Genomic DNA, 25,688 nt, shown 5'->3' on the forward strand with positions numbered 1-25,688 from the left:
GTGGGCTCCAAGGTAATTCGCATTGACGCTGCATTTCCCAGTAAGCTCGTCTTGTTTTCTTTTTGTTCCATATCACAAAGAGCAAAGTTTTCTAAAGATACTTATTCACATTTACATGCGATTCAGAATATATCAATCGTCTGTATGAAAAATTATTATACAGGGGCTAAAGCCTCCCCAAGCTACCACTTCTTGGGGTTGCCATTGTCTCAGCTCACCAAAAAACATCTCAGACTGCCGCGGGCCATCCCCAAAATTCCTGTGCTCTGGGGCCCCACTAAAAGGAGGAAGCACCGACGTGAGGGCTGCTTAAATTCCTAGGCTCCGGGTCCCTAGGAGAGGTATTTCCCTTCACGCCCGCGAATTTGTGATAGAAGGCGGGGCGCCAGAGGCAGGCCCCGCCAAATCCCAGGGGAGGGGCGAAGGTCAGTAGCCGCCTTCCTAAGGCCTCTTTCAACCCCGCCTTGCCTGCCATTCAAGTCCCGAATTTTCGCAGTACTGGTTAAAGTTTCACTTTGACCCGCCCCCATAGCTCACCTGATTAGATGTTTATGAGTTAAAAGGCGGGGTCATTAGGGTGTCGAGATGCTACTGGTTAGAGTATACGCCTGTCAACGGGGTACCGCCCCCCTACCTCGGGGAGCTCGCTCTTTAGTGGCTCCTCACCTCGTCCATCTTCAAAGTTTCCCTCTCTGTATTGGTCTGGGGTACCGCCTGTCCAATCCTCTGCTCTTACACGTCGGTGAGAGCACCGCCTTTCTCCAGAGGATTGGCGGATTAGCACGCGCAGAGCCCACCCTTGATGGTAGGCGGGTAATCGTGCAATTGGCTGGGGCCCCCGCCACAGGGCGAGGAGGAGGAGGAGGGGCAGGAGGGTTTGGTTGAGCTGCAGCTGTTTGTCTGTTCGACACAGGCTTGGGCCCGACGGGGGAGACGGAGCCCCAGGTACCGGGTTGATGGAGCCCGCAAGGGCAGGGGCGGAGGCGCCCCGGAGAGGAGTGCGGCCTGAGGGCAGAGGCGGGTCTGGGCCTCCGCGAGGGTTAGAGTGGCCCACCAGAGAAAGGAGAAGGGGGCCGGGCCCCGGCAGGCCTAATGGGGGCGCTGAGGAGGGGGCCGGGCGGGCTGGGAGCCCGAAGTTGGTGAGTCGGGGAGGCGGCCGGGTGGTGTTGGCGGCCGGGCTGGGGGCCGGCGCGGGAGGCCCGGGGCTCGTGTGCGGGCAGGGGCAGGCCTCATTGAGCGGCGCCGAAGAGGGAGGAACTAGGGGAAAGGGACTGGGCGGCGGGTGAGGTAAGTCCATTCTCCCGGAGGTGAGGAGGGGTCAAACTCGGCGCCCGGGCCCGGAGGGGAAGGGGCTGGGGCTCTCTCGAGAGGTCTCATTGGAAGGGCCAGGGAAGGGTTCTTAGCTGGGTAAGAGGCATTCTTTTCAGGGAAAGTGACTTATAAAAATAACTAGGGTGCCCCAGAGTTGAGCTGAGAGGGATTTGGGTTCAGTGCGGGAGAACTGAGACAAGCGAAGAAAGCTTTTCTAATCTAGAAGACTCAGGTAGCTGGGGCAGTGGAAGCAGGGCCTCCCATCAGTAATGGGAGCTTCTGGGAATGCTGAAGGGTGGGCTGGAGGCTCTGGGGCTTGCGAGTAATCACGCTTTTGTTCCCATTAGTGTGGAGATGTGGCAACTTGAAGTTTTTTGGTACTCCCAGGGTAGCCTATGAAGACAAAAGTAACTTTTTTTTCTGTGACTTGGCTATTCCAGACTCAGCCCCTGCACTTTCCCTCGAGCTGGTTTAGGCTGCAGCCTCTGTGTTTCTTCTAACCTCCTGTTTCTCATGTCCTGTGAAAAAGCTAAGAAGTTAGATTTGGGGGATGTTTGTTCGTTTCTTTCCTACTTAATAATGTGGTCTATACTGGAGACCATATCTCTCACCTAGAGGTGGGGAATCAGTGACTCATTTTCTGCATTGGAACTGGGCTTAGGGATCCCCAGCCATCCAGAGATCTCCCGACCATAGTTGGTGAAACTTTTGTGGCACTTAGGCTTGGGTATTTCCCAGGCAGGTAATGGTTATGTGGAACCAAGCCTGGAAATATGAGGTGATATCACGGAGGAAGGGATTTGGGGAAGAGTGAGAAATTCCATTCCAGAAGGTTGGCATCACCCCTGTTCTTTGTCTACTTCTTCAGGAGCCCGGGTTTCTGAGCTATTAAAAAGTTGGGTCAAACAGAGAGGCACTTGGGGAAGGAGGTGAGTAGAGAAAAGGAAGATGGATTTCTAAGACATAGGGGTCCCCTCCTCCCAGATATTTTTAACGGTCTACTGACCTCCTTAGTCCCCTCCATAGATTGGAGCTTATTGGATTTTCCCTTATTATACTTCCTCCTTTTTCCCTTTTATACCACTGTATTTTATAAATACATTTTTTCTTAATTAGAAAAGTAATAAGTACATATTTTAAAATATTCAAGTTTTATAGAAGTGTAAAAAGTGTAGATCCTCCCACATATACCTCACTCATTTCATCCAGAAAGGTCAGAGATAAGAGACAGTAGATTAGACTAATCTTACTTCACTTTGGGGGATGTGCCACCAAAGGCAATTCTGTTTTCATGTTCCCACCAAACTCTGGTTTCTCATTCTTTCCAGTTTTCCCTTCTGGGACCATACTCTGTTATTTATTGTGCTCCTTTCACAGTTCATTTTGTCTTGCTTTTATCAAATTCAGACAAGCAGAGAGCTGTAGTCTGGGTTATCCCTCACATCCTTACGCACACATGCACACACACACGCACACACCCCACTTGTGCACTGGGTATCCTAGGAAATGCCCAAATAGATGGCCAAAACGTCTTTCTCTTTTATGGGCAGGAAAGAAACATTAAAGTGAATGATTTTGTTTGGGAGAATTGTTGGCATCTGTGCTAATGTGAGGAATTTGAGACTTCTATCTTCTGGTTCATGGTCTCTGCATGTTCAGATTATGTGACTGTCCCTTCATTATCCCAGAAGAAGATGATGGTTCTCCTAAGGAGCCCCTGTGTCTGTCTTTCTGTAATGATATGAGAAGCTTCCAAATCTCTCTGGCTTTGAAATTGGTTTTCCTCTAAACCTCAGCACAGCTGGGACATTTTATACACCACCTTATTAATTGAATTTGTCCTTACTGGCTTCAGAAGCCCTGTGATGTGCCCAGCCTTTATACAGTGCCCTCAGAAACCTTGATTATTGTCCCCCCAGGAGCTTTTATTTTCTCTCCTGCAAAGCCAGTCCTAGAGAAAGTTGTGTAGATGTGTATGTGTGTGTTTGTTTTTTAAATCCTCACTAAGCTTTGCCATTTCCTACATCCTGATGATATCCTGTCCCTTTCTTCTATACATCCCTTCTTGTCTTTCTTAATCAAAGCCTACTTTCAAAAAATGATCTGGAATTGCTCCATATTAAGGTGTAAATAACAAAAAGTCACTTAAAGTATTAATTCTTCCAAGAGTTTTTGCTTCTTAAAGAGGGAGCTAAGGAGTGGAAATCATCAATATAGAATTTCAAACATAGATCTGGAGTTACAAAAATATATTTGGAGAAGAGGACTTTCCCATTGCCCTTGAAGTCATACCTCATCCCATCTAACTCTTACTTTGCCCAGGAGCAAGGATTGCCCTTTTATAGTTTACTCATGTGTGCGCATTGATACGAATTTGACTTATGAGGAGACATGGGGTAGGAGAAGCAAGTGTATAGCCTGCTCACTAATCCTAAGGCATTTCAGGTTGGAAAGTAACCAAAGTGTGAGACGTTGAATTTAAAATAAGGAAACGCAACAGCCTTCTTGGAGGAGGGATACCTTAAAACCCTACACAATACACTCCCACTTCCCAAGAATGTTTTAGGAAAGATTTAGTCACTGACTGACCAGTAACTGAGCTGAATAAGGAGCCACCCAGGTGAGCAAAGTGTGTGCATATTTCTGGGCCAGGTTGTAGTTTCTGTTGAGGGGCAGTGGGTACCTTGCTAGAGTGGTAGTATGTTTTTTTTTTTTTTTTTTTAAACTTGTGTTTCTGAAGTTCAGGAATTAATAGAGATAATGACCCGAAGTTTTTTGAACATTTAACATCCACTGAAGATTCAGAGAACTTTGTTTTTAGCCACAGTTGCCTCAGTGTTAACGGTGGGAGGGCTGCATATTTGGTGTGATTAGGCCATCTGAGGCATAGTAACGGGTGACAGGAAAAGCAGTTAGCCCATGTGAGTTGCAACAGTACCTTGTGGGCTGGGTCCCAAGAGGCCCCTCCATCCAGGGGAGATCACAAAGAGGCAAGAGGGAGAACTGGCCTTTTAAGAACATTCCCAAATGGAACTGAGTAAGAATCTATTCAGATGGCACAGAAGGGGAGGAGTAGATGGAGGAAGGAAGCAGGATTGCTTTGGCCTTAATTAATGAACAGCTACTAGGGACCAGGCATTGTGCTCTGCTCTGGAGATTCAAGATGACATAAAAAATAGTCACACTTTTTGAGAAGTTCATAGTTTAGCAGAGCAGACAGACACAAACAATTAAGTCAAATAATGTAATAAATGCTGTGATAAGAATACAGGGTTTTTTTTGTTTGTTTTTGTTTTTTGCCCGTGCCACACGGCTTGTGGGATCTTAGTTCCCCAACCAGGGATTGAACCCGGGCCCTGGCAGTGAAAGCACTGAGTCCTAACCACTGGACAGCCAGGGAATTCCCAAGAATACAGTTTTAATACTATGGGATCCTAGAGGAAGCAGTGACGAATTCTGCTAGGGTGAGAGGGTAATTATGCAGTTTCACAGAGAAGGTGACATTTGAGCTTGGCTTTAAAAGACACATTAGGTGTTTGCTAGGCAGACAAAGTGGAGAAAGGCATTCCAGTCTTTCATAGGTCAATAATAGGGAGTTTGCAGTACCATGCTGATAAGACATAAGAATGCTTTTAGGGAGAGGGTGGGGGAAGTGGAAGGACTCTCATTTAAGCCTGTGACTCATTGGTTAACATTGGATCAACACAATGAGCCAGGTAGTGGAATTCAGTTTAAGATTTTGGTAATTTGGGGTTTAAACAAAGTTGGAGAGTTGAAGGTGTTTACTGGCTTCTGCTCTGTCTTCCCTGCTCAGTAAATCTCGCATTAATCCCACAGCCCATTGAATTCTGCAGAAATTACCATTGCTTTCCTAGCACCTTCCATTGATTTACTTCTGTTTCAGCTGTCCTGGTGGGGGTTGGTCAAGACCTTTTAGAGAAGCACAGTAATGAGTGAGTCCTTCTGTCAAAAGGATATGGGAGTAGATTCCAGTTCCCAGCGAAGGCCTGGGCCTTCCTAACTTGTTTTCAGTCCCAAAGGAAGTACTTATCTAAACTGAATAGAAGCAGAAACTATCCAATCTAAGCTCTTGTTCCTGTCCTGGTGCCTTCTTTGGATTTCAGTTCAGAGTTCAGCATCTCCTGCTTCCTGAAGAGGTATAGTGGTATAACAGGAGCAGGAGGACCTGGCTGAGAGTACTTGCTAGAAGGAGACTTGCTACTAAGCAGTTGTGTGAAAGCTGGCTGTGTGACAACTCCTGGCAAGCTGGTTGATTTTATTTGCCTTAGTTTCCTCTCTGTAAAATATAGACTGGACTAGATGACCTCTAAACTGCCTCTTATCTGGCAAACTGAACTTACAGGGCTAACATTTGGGAGGGGGCTAGACTCCAGTGGCTCTGTGCCTTGAACTCAGTCTCTATTGGTAGATGACAGACTTCTGGAGGCTTCATATGTAGTTGGCATAGGAACCCAAAGCTACCAAATGGGAAGGAATCTGAGGAATGGAGTCTTGCCCTAGGCAGACTCCATTCCTCAGGTTTCGGCAGGCTAAGAAACCTTTCCTTTTTTTTTTTTTTTGGCCACACAGCTTTCGGGATCTTAGTTCCCCAACCAGTGGTCGAACCTGTGCCCCCTGCAGTGGAAGCTCAGAGTCTTAACCACTGGACCGCCAGGGAAGTCCCTAAGAAACCTTTCCTATTCATATTTCCCTGTGCTGCTGGGAGAGCTGCTCACACTAAAGAACTTGCCCCTCATCCTCCACCTCTCCCTTCCCCAATAGACTGATGACATGGTCATGCCTTAATCCTCCTTAGTTAATGGTCTTTTTTTTAATATATAAATTTATTTATTTTATTTATTTATTTTTGGCTGCGTTGAGTCTTCGTTGCTGCACGCCGGCTTTCTGTAGTTGCGTCGAGCGGGGGCTACTCTTCGTTGTGGCTCGTGGGCCTCTCATTGCAATGGCTTCTCTTGTTGCGGAGCACGGGCTCTAGGTGCATGGGCTTTGGTAGTTGCAGTACGTGGGCTCAGTAGTTGTGGCGTGCGGGCTCTAGAGCGCAGGCTCAGTAGTTGTGGCGCACAGGCTTAGTTGCTCCGCGGCATGTGGGATCTTCCCGGGCCAGGGCTTGAACCCGTGTCCCCTGCATTGGCAGGCCTATTCTTAACCACTGCACCACCAGGGAAGCCCAGTTAATGGTCATTTGATAAGCCATTCTTGTGGGGCTGCACTTCTGAGGGAAGTTGTCATCTCATGTGAACTGGAAGTTTTTTTTTTTTTTTTTTTAAAGCTTGGAATATATTTTTTTTAACTTATTTATTTATTTATTTTTGGCTGTGTTGGGTCTTCGTTTCTGTGCGAGGGCTCTCTCTAGTTGCGGCAAGCGGGGGCCACTCTTCATTGCGACGCGCGGGCCTCTCACTATCGCGGCCCTCTCACTATCGCGGCCTCTCTTGTTGCGGAGCACAGGCTCCAGACGCACAGGCTCAGTAGTTGTGGCTCCTGGGCCCAGTTGCTCCGCGGCATGTGGGACCTTCCCAGACCAGGGCTCGAACCCGTGTCCCCCGCATCAGCAGGCAGACTCTCAACCACTGCGCCACCAGGGAAGCCCTGAACTGAAAGTTTTGAAGGGAAGAAAAACCTTCTCCCTTTTTTTGCCTCAGGTTTGAAGGTAATAATCATCACCCCACTTGACTGGTTGGCTGTGATTTATTTTTTGCCTTTGGATGGATCATTTGCCCACTGTCAACTGTTAGCAAAAAAATCACCGCTAGAATAGTGGAGAAATCAATTGAATCTTATATGTATTATTCCATTTCTGTACCCCTGATCTTTTGAGAGTCTAGCTATTGCATAAGAAACATGATACCCTTATTAACATGTTGGGATTAAAGATCAAGGCACAGAGATGGGCCGCCCATCAATTACTGTGAACAGAGAGGGTAGGACATATTCTTGAGCTGAAACATTGGAGTGGGAGATAGTCTTTTCTAACACCATAGTTACTAATCTCTGACAGTTCAATAAAGTTTGCTGATTGGCTCTGGCTTGACTTATCTGTGGGGGTTAGTGACCAACCCGTGTGTCTGTGACTGTGACTGTTTCCTTTTTTTTTTTTTTTTTTTGGCCGTGCCGCGCTGCTTGCAGGTTGAACCCGGGCCACAGCAATGAAAGCGCGGAGTCCTAACCACTGGACCGCCAGGGAATTCCCAACTGTTTCCTATCTTCACACTTCTCCAACTCCCTACTGTTTTCCCAGGCCTAGAGAGACGTGTCTGCTGATGAGAATTCAGTCCACTCTAACTTAGTGTTCTGCCCCTTGGATCACATGCTTTGAAATGTGAGGGAGTAAGTTGAAGAATCTAGTAACTTTTTCTGTTGTTTTATTTATTTATTTATTTTATTTATGGCTGTGTTGGGTCTTCGTTTCTGTGCCAGGGCTTTCTCCAGCTGTGGCAAGCGGGGGCCACTCTTCATCGCGGTGCGCGGGCCTCTCAGTATCGCGGCCTCTCTCGTTGCGGAGCACAGGCTCCAGACGCGCAGGCTCAGTAATTGTGGCTCACGGGCCCAGTTGCTCCACGGCATGTGGGATCTTCCCAGACCAGGGCTCGAACCCGTGTCCCCCGCATTGGCAGGCAGATTCTCAACCACTGCGCCACCAGGGAAGCCCCCTTTCTGTTGTTTTTTAAGAATATAGTGTATGTGTGTCAACCTAAAGGAAACTTGATCAGCTTATGATCTGTAGAGGTTTTTTTCCCTATTGTGTCATCTGTTTTCTGTTGTAAAGTGTAGTTATGATGGCCTATCCTCTTTTCCTATGAAACAATGTATATGAAGTACCACGTAAATGTGTTTTTAAAAATAATTCTTGCAGATGCTGAGAAGCCCTAAGAGAAACACATTTCTTAAATGTACCCAGAACTTTGGAATTGAATTCAGTTTCTGCCTTTTACTACTTTCACCTATTATCCTCCCTATCCCAACCCCAGATCCTCATAGATAAGGAAACTGAAGCTTAGAAAGGCAAAGGGAGTGAGTGGCCTAAGATCACAGTGGGTTAATTGGCAAAGCAGAGAATAAAACTGAGGCTTGCCTGATTCCAAAGCCCTTACCACTGTGCAGGACTGCCTCTGTCGACTTTAACTTTCCATTTTCATAATTGCTCCATAACTTTAGTAGCAGGGTTGGAGAACCTCTGACTCCTGGAGAGCTATATTAAACCCTCTTCTTAATTTCACCTGGAAGTGCTTTTTTAGGCTGGCCGGAGACTAGATTTCCTACTAACCCATCTTTCAGTTTCAGGTCTCTCCAAAGCAGTGTTTATTAAACTTTTTTTGACTGTGGCTCATTAAAAAAAAATTTTTTTTACATCATAATTCAGTGTATGTACATACACCCACAAGTGAAACATTTTCACAAAATTATTCTCATGCTTATTATTTGCAATCCACTTGATTTTTTTCTTTTTCTTTTTTCTTTACTTTTAAATATACTGATCATGATCCAGCAAGTGATTTCAAGGTCACTATTGGCTTACAGCCCACAGTTTGAGAAACACTGCTCTAAAGGTTTGAGGATGAAAAGAGCTAAAGAACTGTGACTAGTGGTTAAGAAGCTAATTAATACTGATTTTTGCAGTACTGGTTCCCAGAATTTTGGATTTAATGGACCAATTAATTTAAATTTGGGGGTTTCTATTTTTCCACATAAGTATATTTAGAAAGCTTACTACTGCCTATCAACACCATTATTTGTAATTTTTTTTTAAAAAAAGCAATATTTAAAAAAATTATGTAGGAAACTTTAAAAAAATATATTTCCTGTTAAAAAAAGAAAGAATTATGTGGAATGAAAAAACCTGAGTCCTTCTCATACCGTTTTCCTCAATCCCACTCTCCTTAGAGGGAGGTAACCACTGTTAACAGATGAGTGTGTACCTTTCCATACCTTTTTCTCTGCAGAATGTTGCTTTGTTTTACAGAAATAGGATCAACCACATGTTTTGTTCTCTAACTTTTTTTTTTTAACTTAACAATAGGTCTTAGAGGTTTATCCATGCAAAAAATACATATTTACCTTTGAGGGAAAACTGATACAAAAAACGTAAGTTAGAAATCTTGTTATAAAGGATACTCCTAAAATGAATAAATTTAGCTTTATGAAGAACTTGCTATATCATTTTTTTTTTCTTTTTTTTTTTGCTATATCATTTTTATTTAATCATTTCATCACAGACCAGTGAAAACTTCATCACAAAGTGGCACATGTATGTATATCTGGATTCTTGGGACTCCGTGGCCTAGGGGACTACAAAATACCCAGTAGGATCAGAGTAATTTCTTGCAGTCCTCTGTCTTAATCTGGTCTACTTTGGGACTTTTCTGGGTTCTCATTTCAATCTCATTTCTCCGTTAACTTCCTCTTTACACATTTTTTTTCCTGTTTTTTTTCTCTACCTCTTTCATATCATGGCTGCTCTTTAGGCATATATTGATAACAACTAATATTGAGATATATTAAATTGATCTTTTCTGTGAATCAGGGTCACTAAATAACAATACCTGTCTTTTTTTTTTTTTAAACACTTTGGCAGTTTCTTTTATTTTTTATTTTTTAATTTTTATTTATTTTTTAATTTTTACTTATTTTTGGTTGTGTTGGGTCTTCGTTTCTGTGCAAGGGCTTTCTCTAGTTGCGGCAACGGGGGGCCACTCTTCATCGCGGTGCGTGGGCCTCTCACTATCGCGGCCTCTCTTGTTGGGAGCACAGGCTCCAGAAGCGCAGGCTCAGTAGTTGTGGCTCACAGGCCTAGTTGCTCCGCGGCATGTGGGATCTTCCCAGACCAGGGTTCAAACCCGTGTCCCCTGCATTGGCAGGCAGATTCTCAACCACCGCGCCACCAGGGAAGCCCAACAATACCTGTCTTACTATTCATTAACACTATGTTAAATTTTTCACTTAATCCTCAGGGCTACTCTATGAGGTAGGTATTTTTTCCATTTTATAAAGGTGGGAGCTTCCCTGGTGGCTCAGTGGTTGGGAATCCGCCTACCAATGCAGGGGACACGGGTTCGAGCCCTGGTCCGGGAAGATCCCACATGCCTCGCAGCAGCTAAGCCCATGCACCACAACTGCTGAGCACGTGTGCCACAACTACTGAAGCCTGCACGCCTGGACCCTGTGCTCCGCAACAAGAGAAGCCCCGCTTGCTGCAACTAGAGAAGGCCCGCACACAGCAACGAGGGTCCAACACAGCCAAAAATAATACATAAATTAAATAAATAAATTAAAAAAAAAAAAGGTGGAAGGTAAGGCTCAGGCAATTTTCTTGATGTCATATTAATAATGATTAATAGCTTAATATTCATTGATATAGCACTTTTTTTTTTAACTTTGGGTTTGTTTGTTTATTTATTTATTTATTTATTTATTTATTTATGGCTGTGTTGGGTCTTCGTTTCTGTGCGAGGGCTTTCTCTAGTTGCGGCAAGTGGGGGCCACTCTTCATCGCGGTGGGCGGGCCTCTCATTATCATGACCTCTCTTGTTGCGGAGCAAAGGCTCCAGACGCGCAGGCTCAGTAATTGTGGCTCACGGGCCTAGTTGCTCCGTGGCATGTGGGATCTTCCCAGACCAGGGCTTGAACCCGTGTCCCCTGCATTGGCAGGCAGATTCTCAACCACTGCGCCACCAGGGAAGCCCCTGATATAGCACTTTTTGTCAAATGTTTATTTGAGTTCTTTGTATGTATTATCTCATTTAATCCTCACAACAACCTTATGAATTAGTTGCTCATAGGCTATTATCCCATTTTACAGATGAGGAAACACATGCACAGGTAGATTTAGTAAATTGTCCAAAGATTTAAAGCTAGTAAGCAGAACTATAAAATAAATCCAGTGAATTGGACTCCACAGCCTTTGTTCCTCTACACCTCCTCCTGTATGGTTTTTCTGTCTTTTCTGTCTTTACTAGGATTGCAGATATTTTTAACCCTGATTTGATCCCAAAGCAATTTGCTATAGTGAAAAAATAATGTTTCCCCGTATATGTCACAGAGTATGATGTTTATGGAGTCACTAGAATCAACCTTGGAGAAGGGAAAGATTTAATTTGAACAAGCAAAGTATAATCCAAGCAATGCTTAGGTTTTGGGGTTAGGTTTACATGCTGTGATCATGCTAACACTTCTTTTTTTTTAGTTATTTATTTATTTATTTATTTTTATTTTTGGTTGTGTTGGGTCTTCGTTTCTGTGCGAGGGCTTTCCCTAGTTGCGGCAAGCGGGGGCCGCTCTTCATCACGGTGCGCGGGCCTCTCACTGTTGTGGCCTCTCTTGTTGCGGAGCACAGGATCCAGACGCGCAGGCTCAGTAGTTGTGGCTCACGGGCCTAGTTGCTCCGCGGCATGTGGGATCTTCCCAGACCAGGGCTTGAACCCATGTCCCCTGCATTGGCAGGCAGATTCTCAACCACTGCGCCACCAGGGAAGCCCCGCTAACACTTCTTTGAATCTCACAATTCCTTTCCCGTCAGAGTCAGGATGATGAAATATATTCAGGTTTGGGTGACTGGACATTCAGAGTCCCAACTTTCTCTCTCTGTCTGTCTCTTCCTCCACCACCAGCTTTCCTAGCCGCTTGGAAGGTAGAGAAGGTGGTTCAGTTTTATTCTTTCATCAAGTATTTATTGCTTGAAGACTTATCCCCTATACCATCTACTGGAGATTCCCGCATGTGTTTAGAAGGTACACCTTCTTTCTCTGCCTCTAACTTGGAGGGCTACAGCTGTTAGGCCCTTTCAGTGTGGAGGGTAGTCTAATCCCTAGGCACCAGGAAGACAGCTGCAAGTTGAGAGTAAGTCAAGCCTACTGACTCAGACTTGATAGATTTTCAGACTTGGAGAGGTGGCAGAAGAAAAGTGAAAGAGTTAATACTGAATGTGGTCTGTTTCTCTATTACCTTTGACCAGAAATGAGAAAGGATGGATTTTCTGATCATTGGACCTTGGTTATATTTTCAGAAATGTCAATTTTCAGAAATGGTCGTGTAAGAAGGATATAGAACCAGAAGCTATCCCTCTATTCTTAGGATGGGTGACTGTTATCCCATACCCCTAGAGTGAATTTCTCATTTTGAAAGCTAGAAAAAAGAGGGGGTAAAAAAAGGACAGCACCAGGACACCAAGGAGATAGTAGGATTTAGGGTACTTTTGGGTGGATCTGGGTGCTCTTCGGGCCAACTAAAAGTTGATCAATATGCTGTTCTTTGAAGACCTGGTGGGGAATGATTGGGAGATTAAAAACTACTCTCACATGGTTTTCAGTCTCCATTTCAGCACACTCTACTTCAGATGCAATTCTTATTTTATTGCTCCTCACTCTTACCAGTGAGTGTCAGGTGCCTGGGACCCTCTCAGTGGTGTAACCTTTTAATGGTGGGTGATTGTAAGAGTTAAGTCCTCATATGAGCAAAGAAATGAAGAGATTCTGTCCTTTCTCTAAAAAGTGATTGCAGCTGTAATGGCCCTGTGTTTAATTTTACCTCCTTTTTTTCTTGCAGGACTGTTGAAGCCTGGAAGTCCCCTCCCCTCCCCCCTCCCCCCTCCGCCGCTTTGTGGCATCCCCCTCCCTCTACCCTTTCCCACTCTGATAATCTAGCTATGACTAGCAGAAGCACAGCCAGGCCCAATGGGCAGCCCCAGGCCAGCAAAATATGCCAGTTCAAATTGGTCCTGCTGGGTGAATCTGCAGTGGGGAAGTCTAGCCTGGTATTACGTTTTGTCAAAGGGCAGTTCCACGAGTACCAGGAGAGCACCATTGGAGGTGAGTACTTCAGGGAGAGAAGAGGTTCAATGCTTAGAAGGGCTTTTGAAGGGAGATCTAGGGATCTGTTTGTGGAGCTGGCCCTCTTAGCTCCCTGGAATGGAAATCCTTTAAGAAACAAAAAAAATTGCCATAATGCCCAAAAGCAGGTCTATGTTCATCCTCTTACTTCCTAGAAGAAAGTTAGAAAGGTTGGCCTTTGAGCACCAAGAAAACCACTAATTTTTTTATCTGTCTGTTTTCTTCCTCCTCCCACTCTCATCTTTTTTTTTTTTTTTTTTAATTTATTTATTTAGTTAGTTGTTTGTTTATTTTTGGCTGCATTGAGTCTTCGTTGCTGTGCGCAGGGGCTACTACTCTTTGTTGCGGTGTGCGGGCTTCGCATTGCAGTGGCTTCTCTCGTTGAGGACCACGGGCTCTAGGCGCGCAGGCTTCAGTAGTTGTGGCACGTGGGCTCAGTAGTTGTGGCTCGCAGGCTCTAGAGCGCAGGCTCAGTAGTTATGGCACACAGGCTTAGTTGCTCCGCGGCATGTGGGACCTTCCCGGACCAGGGCTTGAACCTGTGTCCCCTGCACTGGCAGGCGGATTCTTAACCACTGCGCCACGAGGGAAGCCCCCACTCTCATCTTAATGCCAGTGAAGTTCAGTTGAGTGTCATCTTGAACAGGGTTGGTTTGGGGCAGTGGCTCATAATCAAAGATGTACATCAGAATCACCTGGGGAGCATTTTCATTCTATGCATGCTTGGGCCCTACCCTAGATCTACTGATTAGTATTGGAGGTAGGGTGAGGTTGGTGGCAGTATAGACATGTATGTTTGGAAAAGCTCCTTAGCTGATCCTGATGCACATATCTGGTAAAATAGAGGTTAGAACTAAATACAAAAGATAAAGGAATCTGCCTTTCCCACCTTCGCTACCTTCTCTTTGCCACTACCCCAAAATAGGGTGGTAATTTAATAAAGGGTCTTTTATGAGAACTCCCATGTTAACTCCTTCCCCACTTTTATTGGGGGGGGGGTGACTTATTTCCAAGTCACCTTGGAAATGTGTTCTTGGACCAGCAGAGGTAATATGAAAAAGTAACAGCCAAATAATACTGATAATGGTGGGACCTAACAACAGACTTTAAAATCGTCTAATCAGTTCTCTTTTTTTTTTTAATTTATTTATTTTATTTATTTATTTTTGGCTGTGTTGGGTCTTCATTCCTGCATGCAGGCTTTCTCTAGTTGCGGTGAGCGGGGGCTACTCTTTGTTGTGGTGCGCGGGCTTCTCACTGCAGTGGCTTCGCTTGTTGCAGAGCACGGGCTCTAGGCGCATGAGCTTCAGTAGTTGTGGCATGCGGGCTCAGTTGTTGTGGCTCACGGGCTCTAAAGCGCGGGCTCAGTAGTTGTGGCACACGGGCTTAGTTGCTCCGTGGCATGTGGGATCTTCCCGGACCAGGGCTTGAACCCGTGTCCCCTGCATTGGCAGGCGGACCGCTGCGCCACCAGGGAAGTCCCTGTCTAATCAGTTCTTGATGTGACTTTTATCTGAAGCTTATTATCTCCGTCATTGTCTCTTACTCCTGTGTTTTGGTTAGAAGAGGGATGACTCTGGTATAAGTGCCAGTTCTTTCTGTCCCTCAGAGTTTACGATGTTCCCCCATTCCTTAGCTAGAGAAACTTGTGGCAGGGAGGACTTAGCCAAGAGCAGGCTTAATTCTGGTTCCAAGATCTGAAGGAAAATGCTAAACCTTTCTTGTGTGTAAGGAGGAGAATGCTAAACCTTTCCTGTAGCTGAATGGCCTGGGTGGTGACTTATCTTAGACCGAGAGTAGAGAGATTTTGAAGAAGGGTAGGATGTTCCCATACATCCTCCCACTTACAACAACTTCTCTGTTCTCTCATTCATAGCGGCCTTCCTCACCCAGTCGGTTTGTCTAGATGACACAACAGTCAAGTTTGAGATCTGGGACACAGCTGGGCAGGAGCGATACCATAGCTTGGCCCCCATGTACTACAGAGGTGCCCAAGCTGCAATTGTGGTTTATGACATTACTAATCAGGTAAGTGGGCTGAGAAGATTGTCCTTGCTTTTATTTATAGTAATTAAAATAGGTGGGGGAGAGAAAACTTGTTCTTGAAATAGCAAATAAGAATACAGATTATGCTTCCAAGTGCTGAGAAGACAGAGGTAATGAATTACCAGAGACAGGTGGTTTCAGTGAGTGAAGGCTGCTTAGAAGAGGTGAGTTTTGAGACTGGGCTTTGAAGTTGATGGGCCTGGATTGGCAGTCAGTAGGCTGAATGAGCCAGCCTACTCATTCTCATCCTTGTTTTCTCCTAGGAAACCTTCGCCCGAGCAAAGACATGGGTAAAGGAACTACAGCGACAGGCCAGTCCTAGCATCGTTATTGCCCTGGCGGGGAACAAAGCTGACCTGGCCAACAAGCGCATGGTGGAGTACGAAGTAAGATGGCCACAGAGTCCCTCTCTGACACACTCCCTCTGTGCTTGGGACCTCTTTTTTCCAAACCTGCCCTTTCTGAAAATCTCATCTGAGGACATTCATCATCTCATTCCCCAGTTCTGCACCAAGTTAAATACAGCAACACTGTGACCCTAATGCCAGCCAGGAGATTTTAGAGGAGTCAGAAGAAAATTCCAGAGCAGAGGGGTAGGGAAGTACCAGTACCAGCTGTGGGGGTACCAGTATGAAAAGAGGAAGGAGGGAGCAGTTGAATTTGAGGTAAGGGATACTCAAGTGTCAGAACCCAAAAGCCCCCAACCAACTTACCTCCTCCCCAGTAATTAAGATTCCTGACATCTGTTTGTTGGATTAAGTGGTCTAGACCATGGGTCATCCCTTGAGGGAGTCATCTCCAAAATATGGGTCCAGGGCTAGCTGGCTCAGAGGGGCAGTTAAGGGGAGGGAACCTAGGATATTGTCTAGCTCTGGTGCTACATGGGAGTGGAAAGGCAGTACTTGTTCCTGCCCTACAGTCTGAGTCCCAGTACACCCCACCCCTTGCAGGAGGCCCAGGCGTATGCAGATGACAACAGCTTATTGTTTATGGAGACTTCAGCCAAGACAGCTATGAACGTGAACGATCTCTTCCTGGCAATAGGTAAGGTCAGAGCAGCCTGAGGTCTTCCTGTGTTTTTTCCCTTGCCTCCAGGCAAGATGACTAACCCAAGTCATAAGGATAAATGGGAGCGTCTCCTCTTATGAAAACTTTAGGTGTGGAGATACCTTAACTTTCCATTGTGACCTCCATCCTTTGGCTGCATTTTGAGCCCCCTCATCTTCAATGTAGTTTACAATGAAACCTCCCCTCTTCGGAACGTTCTTTTAGTCTCTCGCATTTCCCCTTTCCCCCAATAGTCTTTTTCTGGGGGGATGAGTAAAATCTACCATACTTTTTTGTTCCCTTCTGTTTTTATCTCTAGCTAAGAAGTTGCCAAAGAGTGAACCCCAGAATCTGGGGGGTGCAGCAGGCCGAAGCCGGGGTGTGGATCTCCATGAGCAGTCCCAGCAGAACAAGAGCCAGTGTTGTAGCAACTGAGGGGGTGGCTAGCGGCAAACAAGTATGGAGCTAGCACGAGAGCTCAGAAATAACCTCCATCCCCACCGCTCAGCACACAGCCCCTACGGTAACAGCACACTGGGCCCTGGCTCCCAAGGGCTGCCTCTTGACAGCTCCGTCATGGCACTTTTTAACGCTTCAGCAACAACACCAGGCAGCTGTTGCCACTGGCCTCCTACCCCTGCTCGGGGGCTTGGGGGTCAGATCCCCCAGGACTTACCTTCCAAAACAAACTTTCTTCACTTTGTATTATAGGTGCAAGACAGTGACCTACTTATCTTTCCTCCTCCTCCCCATTTTTTCAGAAAACTCTTTTTTGTCTCCTGCCCTTTCCCCTTCTGCTTTTGGTCAGTCTCTCTTCTTGATCCCCTTTTCTTCCTCTCCCCAGGATGGAGAAGGTAGTGAACCCAGGAAGTGAGGAAGGAGGTTTCCAGTTCAGTCACATTGAGGACCCTGGGGGAAAGTAAGGCTCAGAGCAGGGGGGAGTAAGGAAACATTTCCTTTTTGTTTTTATTTGGTTGGAGTTTCTCATATTTGAAAACACTGAGTTGGCCTTGTGGAGGGTGTTTCTAGGTAGAGGTGAGAATGGGAAGGCAAGCTGTCAGGCACCAGGTTGGAGTCTTGTTAGCTAACTGGGCCGAGGTGGAAGAGGTGGAGATGCAGTGTCATCTGTGGCTCAGGAACTCTTCTAAGGCTTACTTTCCCCTCACCCAGCCTCTTAGGTAGCTTCTCCCCCATAGTGGGGGAGATTCTGGACCCCAGAGTCCTCCAAAGAATCTTCACTGGTTGCCTGCATCTTTGGCTCTGCTGTGATCTAAATGGAGGAGGGACCAGTTTCTGACACCCATCCTCTGACTTACACATATGCATTTTTTTCTCTCTGGCCTTCAGATGGCCTCAGCCCCAGCCACGATATCCCCCTGCAGTTTGCACTTTAATTGATGGTAGTTCAGTTGTGATACTTGTTTTATGGGGGTTTTGATTGATTTACCTGCCCTCTTAACTTTTTAATTAAGTGGAATCCGAGGTGTATATGAGGTTTGGGGAGGGGCTGTAGAGAACAGTACCGGTGGCAGCTACTCAAGCCCAATCTCCACTGCTAGCTTCCTCCAACTCTGATTCTTACTTCATCTATATTCTTGCCAGCCTAACTCTTGGGTATAGGTTTACCTTTCCTGAGGAGTTAACTGAGCAACTGGAGAGCAGTCTCAGGATAGCATAGGCCGTTGTAGGGGAGTGAAGAGGAGTCAGCAAGAGGGAGGAGTTTTCTGTCCTTTCCCAGGGTTCCCATTCAATTTGATCCACCCATTACCATGTCTTTTCTACTTCCCTGTAAATAGGTATGATCTCTATTCCCACTGTACAGTCTGTTCTGCCCCCCACCTCCCATCAGGCCCTATTTCTTTTCTCCTTTGTTAGTATCTTCAGTTTGGTCCCTCCATGCTTACCCCCCAAACCCATCCCCCATGCAACCAGTGGTTTAATCCACGTACCGCTAGGGGGGTAGTACCACAGAGGCCTACTTGTGGCCCCCTAATATCATAACACCTGTTCCTGTGGACAGGGAACGACTGGCACTGAAGGTACCTCACAACTGTCTCACATCACCAGAGGACGTTGGGCCTTTCTAAATCTCTAGTCTCTCTTCACATCCCTCATCAGGTATTTTAAGATGTCTTTGGGAAGCCATCAAGGCAAGAGAGAACTCTAAATCCCTTCTTGTTCTAGCCCAGGGTTTTGAGGAGATTGGGGGAAATAAGATAGGAGAGGCCATAGTGACCTAGGATTGGAACCTTTCTGCCCTTTTGGCTTGCAGACTGCCTTCTGTCCCAGAGAAGCTGAGAAATCCATGAAGCTGAGATTCTGAAGGACCCAGCTTAGGTTCTTCCACTTACACCTAAATTCCCTTCCTTTACCAGGGGCAGCCTTAGTTCCCGTGGCCCTGAAACACATACACATTTTCCCCTCCTTTTCCCAGCACCCACTAGCCCCCCAGAGCAGCCAGTGCATCCTTACAAGTGGAAGAACTACGATGGCTCTCTTAAGTTTCTTAGAAATGAAGTTCTTTCTCTGTGTAGTTTTCCCCATGGAGCAGTAGTGAAGATGTTTCATTGCCTTGGGGCTGGGAAACCATTTCTCCAGGCTTCTTCTCCCGTCCCCTGACCCCCTTAGGAACAGGATTGGCCTTAGCTTCTGGGCCTATCTGCTGCCTTCCTTCTACTTCCTATTAGCTCTTCTGCTTTCCTTTGAGCTCTGTTGGGCTTAGGGAATCTTAGTTTTTATTTCCCAGCTCTTCATTTTTTTCTTCTGATTTTTTTTTTTTTTTTTTTTTTTGCTTCTAAGAAAGTATTTGCCTTTTTTCCCCTTTCTTCCTCTCCCAACATAACAATCGTGGTAACAGAATGCGACTGCTGATTTACCAATGTATTTAATGTAAGTAAAAAAGGACAAAAAAAAAGTGTATTGGAGTGTTGCTTCTTCTTTTTTTTTTTTTTTTTGCTATTTCTCTGTCTGTTACCAGAAATTTGGAAGGCAACCCAGTAATGTTTTATTGAATCAGAAACACACCCTCCCTTGCATCCTGGTACCTCCTTATTCTCATTAATATTTTCTTGAATAGTGAGATAACCCAATTTGGAGAATAGCCCCTTTATTGCTGTTTAATCACCCCTGTTCCCAGGCCACTAGAGAGCTCACCAAATCTGTCCCTAGCTTATTTTTTTAGGCCATCCTAACATTGTATACATGGAAGGGGGTGGTGGTCTATGGACCTCTGGGCAGACAATTGATGAGATTGGAGGGAGAGGTGGTATTTGTGAATACTTCGAAGTATTATGCAAATATCTATGTGCAGCTTTCTAGGGAGAGGGCCCACTGCCTTAATTAGTATCTCAGAGGGGTCCATGACTTAAGAAAGTTTTTTAAAAATCACTGAGTTAACATTATTGATTGATCATGTGGCTTCTACCCCAACAGGAAAATTTCAACAGGAAATTCTGCTCGTTTCTTGCTGTACTTGAAGCCCTCAGTCCCTCACAGTCTAAGTGGAAGTGGGTGGGGGGGAATGATACAGAGAAAAGATTAGGTATGGTTGCAGGTGGAGATTTGAATTCCAAAGAATCTGAAGGACAGGAAAGACAGAGCCTGGAATTCAGTCCCATCTCTGACAGTTTACCAGCTGTGGCCTTGATCAAGTTACTTAGCTGCTTTCTGCCTCAGTTTCTTCTGTAAAATGAAGAAAATTTGAGATTTAAAGGTCAATTATATAAAGCATGTGTGTGGCTTTATGTAGGGTGACACTTACTGGGCAGAAGTCTCATCCCATGGCTTCAGGCAGTCCTTAACTGACTTCTCTGTATCCTGGGTAGGATAGGTTGGGCATCAGGCTTCTCCGATGATTTAATTGTACACAGTTGAGTTGGGAATCTTTCTTTTTCCAAAAACCTTAGAGCCAAAATCACCTTTTCACTGTCAGTTTCCCTTACTGTGTATCTCTTAGGACTCCCCCCAAGGCTTCTTCATTCCTAGTAAAAGCTCTTCTAGTTCAGTTTAGGAAAGCAGAAAGGGGAAATGATCTTCACTTAAAGTAAGGTTGTAACTCAACCTTCTAGTCTCTAGAGGGCAGTGTGGATACGTTTGCCCCGGGTCCACAGCTAGCCAATGACAAGTTTTCACTCCCACACCAAATGATAAAAGGGTAATAGCAAACAATTTCTGTTAGTATCCTTTATTCTGATATGAGCAGTTATAATCTTCCTACTTTGGGCGTTAAAATGTCATCAAGTGACGACTTTTTAAAAGAAATTGACAACTAAGCAAAATTAAAAAGATGTCTATTTAGTGTTGGTTCTATAATTTGAGGAGAAATGCAGCTGGTCCAAGGGATCTCGAAGGCTTTGAACCACCATTTTAGGCCCCATTTCTGCTCTCATTCCTGGACATAAAAGAATTGAGCGCTTGATCTTGTTTTCTCTAAAAGGCAAACAGGACTGTTGTAGTTGCAACACAGGCGTTTGTCAAAAAATAGGTTAGAGGCGGAGCTCACCACCGGGAGAAAGCCGGCTGGATCCCGAGGCCTCTAGTGAAAGCACCTTGTGTCTCAGCTGGTGGGGCGGGGCGGGGACATCTCTCAGCCCAACCTTTGGAGTCCTCATCACCTTCCACTGCCCGGGTTCCGGACATCATGAGGTCCCACTCCTCGTCTGGCAGGGGTGGAAGCAAAAACAGCCCGCCCTAGCTCCGAGCCCAGGTGGCGCGCCGCCCGCCTCGGCCTCCAGGAGGCGGGCACAGCAGCTGGGAGGCGGCCCGCCGCCCGCCAATGGCTGGGGGACGAGCCGAGGGGAGAGAGTGGTCCTTTACTCCGGCACAACGTCACGGCGCAGGCCCCGCCCCTCGCCGGCAGCCGCTGGGCGCCGAGCGGGTAAAAGAGCCACCGTGCGGACGCCGAGCTGGGTAAGGAGGCTGGGGCCGGGAGAGGGAAGAGGAGGAGGCAGGGTTAGTAACCTGGGCGGCGGCGGCGGTCTTGGCACCCAGGGGTGCTCCGAATTCCAAGGACAGCAAAACTGCCAGTACCTGCCTCCACTCCCGCTAGCTCTGTGCTCCTGGGCCGCGGCGGGGCGTTGCTACAAGACACTCCTGGGCCAGCTGTTGGGCAGTGACATGGAACCGGGTGCTTGGGCCCCGGTGCTGGACATATCCATTTTCTACCCAAAGTGACCCTGCGGAGTAACTGTCCACCACCCGCACAAGGGGGTGGCATCCGTTTTGCAGCAGAAGACTGCCTCTCCCAAACTTGGGACACTGGGCTGACCGAGTTCACCTACAAGTCAGCTCTACCTGTACCGCTCCAGTCTGGTTATAGTGGGCTGCTGGGATTGAGGGAAAGTGGGAGGGAGAGTGAGGGTCACAAGGCCCAGGAGTAAAATGCAGACTCTGCTCCTATTCCTAGCTTCCTCGCAGTTTCTGTGCCGGCACCCCTCTTTAGCATCTCATCAGCAGTTCTGACTCTTCTCACCCCTCCCTGCTTTGGCCCTCCCGGGGTCAGTGATATGCTCAGTGCTGTAAGGAAGAAACTGCTGCAGGCCAGAGCGGAAAAATTACCCTCTTCCTTCTCTAGCCCATCCCCTGACATCCTGGCCATTAACTCCTCAATTTCCTGAGCTCACTGGAATGGCATAGACAAGGTAGGGGTTGGGGTTGGTCCAGATTGGGGTCCAGTTCCCAGCCGGGTTCAATTTTTATTTTTTTAGGGTGGGTAGAGGGAAAGACCTTCAATGATAATGTTACTACTTGTTTGCTCATCACAGCAGCTCTGCTAGGTAGATCTCATTTCATAGATGAGGACACAAGTTCAGAGAGGCTTGGTATCTTGCCCAGGAACAGGGCTGGTTAATGGCAGGACTGGTTTTATAAAAGCAAAGCAGTTTGACTCCAGCATCCGAGCTCCTTCACCTCCCACTCTTTTTCACCTTTTTGTCTCTCTTTGAGTATACCCTGCGGTTGTCCTCTGCTGACTTCAGAAATAATAAACTGGCAAACTGGACAATAGACTTTTGGCTTCTGCCCTTTAGGCCCTGGCCCCCATTGTTCTCTGTAGTGGACAAAGTAGAGAGTGGAGGATGGGAGACAGGTGATTCTAGGAGACTCCCTCCCACCCCCCATTCCTTTCCATCCTGTCAGCATATTCTGTCTCCGAAGTTCTCCAAGTTTTCTCTAAGGGCCCATTTGGACCCCCACTTCCATTCTTTGGCCTCATTACCACAGAAAAAGTTTACCCATTTGTCCAGAGAGCTCCTAGCTGATCTCCTCTGTGTCCTCCTCCCACCCATTCCCTCAAGCTACCCTAATCTCATCCCTGATGCAGGACTCCCTGTCTTGATCCTGGAATCTTCCTTCTATCCTAGGTCTGCCGTAATGCTGCTGCTGCATAGAACTGTGGTCCCAGGGCTCCGACAGGCCTACAGGTAGGCCATCCAGTTCCTAGCCCATATCTCCTACTCCCTGTACCTTTATGACTCTTATCTTATCTGCCAGATTAAGATGGTTGAGGTAGTGGCCAGGGAGGAAAGGGAAAGCCACGTCCCACTTGTCCCACCCACTCCTGAGAAACTAAGTCCCAACTGAAGAAACCAATGGCTAACCTGGGAGAGGTACATCCCAGGCCTTCCCTAGCCCTTTCTTATGATCAGAAGTGTGCTACTAAGAAGACTTCTCTCTCTTCCAGACTCAAGTCAGCCCCCTCAAGGCTCTGCATTTGGGCCTGCTCTACAAATGATTCATTTCAGCCACAGCGCTCCAGCCATGCCTTCTCTGGTGATAACTCCAGCACCAGGGGATGGAGAGTCATGGGGACTCTGCTAGGCCTTGGTGCAGTGTTGGCCTATCATGACCACCGGTGCAGGGTAAGTAGGGAAGGAAGGGACTTCACTGTCAGAACAAAGGGGCCCTAGTGAGCTCCCCAGGCAACCCAGGCTTTACCACAGAGCCCACGGTGACACTGTCTTCATGCACAGTAGAGACGGAATCTGTTACCTCCATTTCCCAGTGGCTACACCGTTGTCGGTTGGGTCAGGGTGAAGTGAGTGATTTCTTCTTAACATTTTGTTCCCTTTTGCCTCAACCCTGCCCTGCCTGCAGGCTGCTCAGGAGTCACCACGCATATACACGAGGGAGGAAGTGAGATCCCACAGCAGCCCTGAGACTGGGATCTGGGTGACTTTGGGCTCTGAGGTCTTTGATGTCACAGAATTTGTGGACCTACACCCAGGGGGTCCATCAAAGCTGATGCTAGCAGCTGGGGGTCCTCTAGAGCCCTTCTGGGCCCTCTATGCTGTTCACAACCAGTCCCACGTGCGAGAGATACTGGCTCAGTACAAGATTGGGGAGCTGAGCCCCGACGACAAGGCAGCCTCCATCTTGAAGACCTCTGACCCTTACGCTGATGATCCTATACGTCACCCAGCCCTGAAGGTCAACAGCCAGCGCCCCTTTAATGCGGAACCACCCCCTGAGCTGCTGACAGAAAACTACATCACACCCAACCCTATCTTCTTCACCCGGAATCATTTGCCTGTACCTAACCTTGACCCAGACACCTATCGCCTACATGTAGTAGGGCCACCTGGGGGTCAGTCTCTGTGCCTATCCCTGGATGACTTGTACCAGTTCCCCAAGCATGAGATCACGGTCACTCTGCAGTGTGCTGGCAACCGGCGCTCTGAGATGACTCGGTTCAAAGAAGTACGAGGTCTGGAGTGGAGTGCAGGGGCCATTAGCACTGCACGCTGGGCTGGGGCACGGCTCTGTGATGTGTTATCCCAGGCTGGTCACCACCTCTCTGAAACTGAGGCCCATGTCTGCTTTGAGGGACTGGACTCAGACCCCACAGGGACTGCCTATGGAGCATCCATCCCTCTGGCTCGGGCCATGGACCCTGAAGCTGAGGTCCTGTTGGCATATGAGATGAATGGGCAGCCTCTGCCTCGTGACCATGGCTTCCCTGTGCGGGTGGTGGTTCCTGGTGTGGTGGGTGCCCGCCATGTCAAATGGCTGGGCAAAGTGAGCGTGGAACCAGAGGAAAGTTACAGCCACTGGCAGCGGCGGGATTACAAAGGCTTCTCTCCATCTGTGGACTGGGACACTGTAGATTTTGACTCGGCTCCATCTATTCAGGAACTTCCTGTCCAGTCAGCCATCACACAGCCCAAAGATGGGGAGACAATAGAGTCAGGGGAGGTGACTGTCAAAGGCTATGCATGGAGTGGTGGAGGAAGAGCTGTGGTCAGGGTGGATGTGTCTCTGGATGGGGGCCTAACCTGGCAGGTGGCTGAGCTGGATGGAGAGGAACAGCGTGCCCGAAAGGCCTGGGCCTGGCGGCTATGGCAGCTGCAAGCCCCTGTGCCAGCTGGGAAAAAAGAATTGAACATCGTTTGTAAGGCTGTAGATGACAGCTACAATGTTCAGCCAGACACAGTGGCCCCCATCTGGAACCTGCGAGGCGTGCTCAGCAATGCCTGGCACCATGTCCACGTCCATGTTGCTCCATGAGAAAGTGAAATGGAACCATCTACTCTCCAGAACCACCTTCTGAACCCCTTTCCACACCCATCCCTTGGCCTCATTACCACAAAACATCCTTCCCTCCACCTCTCCATGTCTTGCATCACAACCCTGACTATGCCTTCCGAAGCCACACACAGGTACATGCATTGCACACTTCCACCCAGGCACCTGCTTCCCTTTGACAGGAGGTGTTACATACCCCTCCTGGCCACTGACCCGGTGCCTTCGAGGAGGTAAGAGCTGCTGGAGCAAAGGGCTAGAAGTAGGAAAAGTAATTCTGGAAATAAGTGCTATTTTTCTACCTACCCTATCTCCATTTCTAATGACTATCACCACTGAGGCCTTATTTTGCTTTTCTTCTTGGATTCTTCAGAGAATGTGTGAGGATATGTGTAAGAAAAGTGTATATGCAACTTTTTACTGCGTCTCTAGGTTGCCAGGGGTTGTGACGGGCGCGACCCTCTCCCTTTATTGTTCCACTTTTCTAAATACATCAATAAAATATCTGTTTAAGACTACCACTCTGAAAGAGCAAAAAAAGATTATGACCTTTGGGACTTCTTGAGGCTGGGGAGTGAGCAAGTTGCAGGAGGGCGGTGCACTGATTGGTACTGGGACATCTAGTGAGACAACCCAAAACAAACAAAAAGTGGGGGGAAGGGAAAAAGGAAGCAGGGGCAGGGAAGTCCAGATTGGGCTTTCCTTCTCTTAAGTCTCAGTATCTGCGGGGCTACTTAAGTGAATGACCTCAGGATACCCCCCAAGAGAGGAAATTTTTTTTGATTTGGCATCCTTAAGCCCCTCCCCCACACAATTCCTACGCACTTGGCAGGAAAGGCAAAGAATACTAAGAGGTCAAAATCAATATTGTCTTAGGGGCGGCAAAGGCAAAACTTGGCACTAGGGGCAGATGTGCCACCGCAA

The 25,688-nt window shown here is 47.1% G+C and overlaps 2 protein-coding genes and 1 long non-coding RNA gene across 6 annotated transcripts; 2 read left to right on the forward strand and 1 right to left on the reverse strand.

Annotated features, from left to right (window-relative positions):
- The first annotated feature begins 814 nt into the window (after positions 1 to 814).
- RAB5B (RAB5B, member RAS oncogene family) lies at positions 815 to 19,166 on the forward strand. 4 transcript variants are annotated; one of them, XM_082351104.1, is made up of 7 exons: positions 850 to 945; positions 11,937 to 12,056; positions 12,871 to 13,133; positions 15,031 to 15,182; positions 15,464 to 15,586; positions 16,151 to 16,244; positions 16,567 to 19,166. In XM_082351104.1, the coding sequence occupies exons 3-7, from the start codon at positions 12,971 to 12,973 to the stop codon at positions 16,680 to 16,682; spliced, it is 648 nt and encodes a 215-aa protein (XP_082207230.1). In that variant the 5' UTR covers positions 850 to 945; positions 11,937 to 12,056; positions 12,871 to 12,970; the 3' UTR covers positions 16,683 to 19,166. The 4 variants fall into 4 exon arrangements, with proteins under 4 accessions (XP_082207229.1, XP_082207230.1, XP_082207228.1 ...); XM_082351105.1 differs by lacking the exon at positions 11,937 to 12,056 and adding an exon at positions 2,180 to 2,240 and having other exon boundaries at positions 858 to 945; XM_082351103.1 differs by lacking the exon at positions 11,937 to 12,056 and having other exon boundaries at positions 815 to 945.
- On the reverse strand, positions 18,931 to 20,853 carry LOC309609535. Its single transcript, XR_014233475.1, has 2 exons — positions 20,749 to 20,853; positions 18,931 to 20,637 (listed from the first exon to the last, which is right to left on the reverse strand). It is a non-coding gene; the product is annotated as an uncharacterized lncRNA (long non-coding RNA).
- Positions 20,854 to 20,891: 38 nt separating this feature from the next.
- On the forward strand, positions 20,892 to 25,282 carry SUOX (sulfite oxidase). The gene is made up of 4 exons (XM_082350966.1): positions 20,892 to 21,155; positions 22,607 to 22,666; positions 22,927 to 23,104; positions 23,340 to 25,282. Exons 1-4 carry the CDS (start codon positions 21,022 to 21,024, stop codon positions 24,747 to 24,749), a joined length of 1,782 nt encoding a protein of 593 aa, XP_082207092.1. The 5' UTR covers positions 20,892 to 21,021; the 3' UTR covers positions 24,750 to 25,282.
- The last annotated feature ends 406 nt before the right edge of the window (positions 25,283 to 25,688 follow it).

Source organism: Balaenoptera borealis (genome assembly GCF_965194805.1).
Source record: "Balaenoptera borealis genome assembly, chromosome: 13".
Classification (NCBI taxonomy): domain Eukaryota; kingdom Metazoa; phylum Chordata; class Mammalia; order Artiodactyla; family Balaenopteridae; genus Balaenoptera; species Balaenoptera borealis.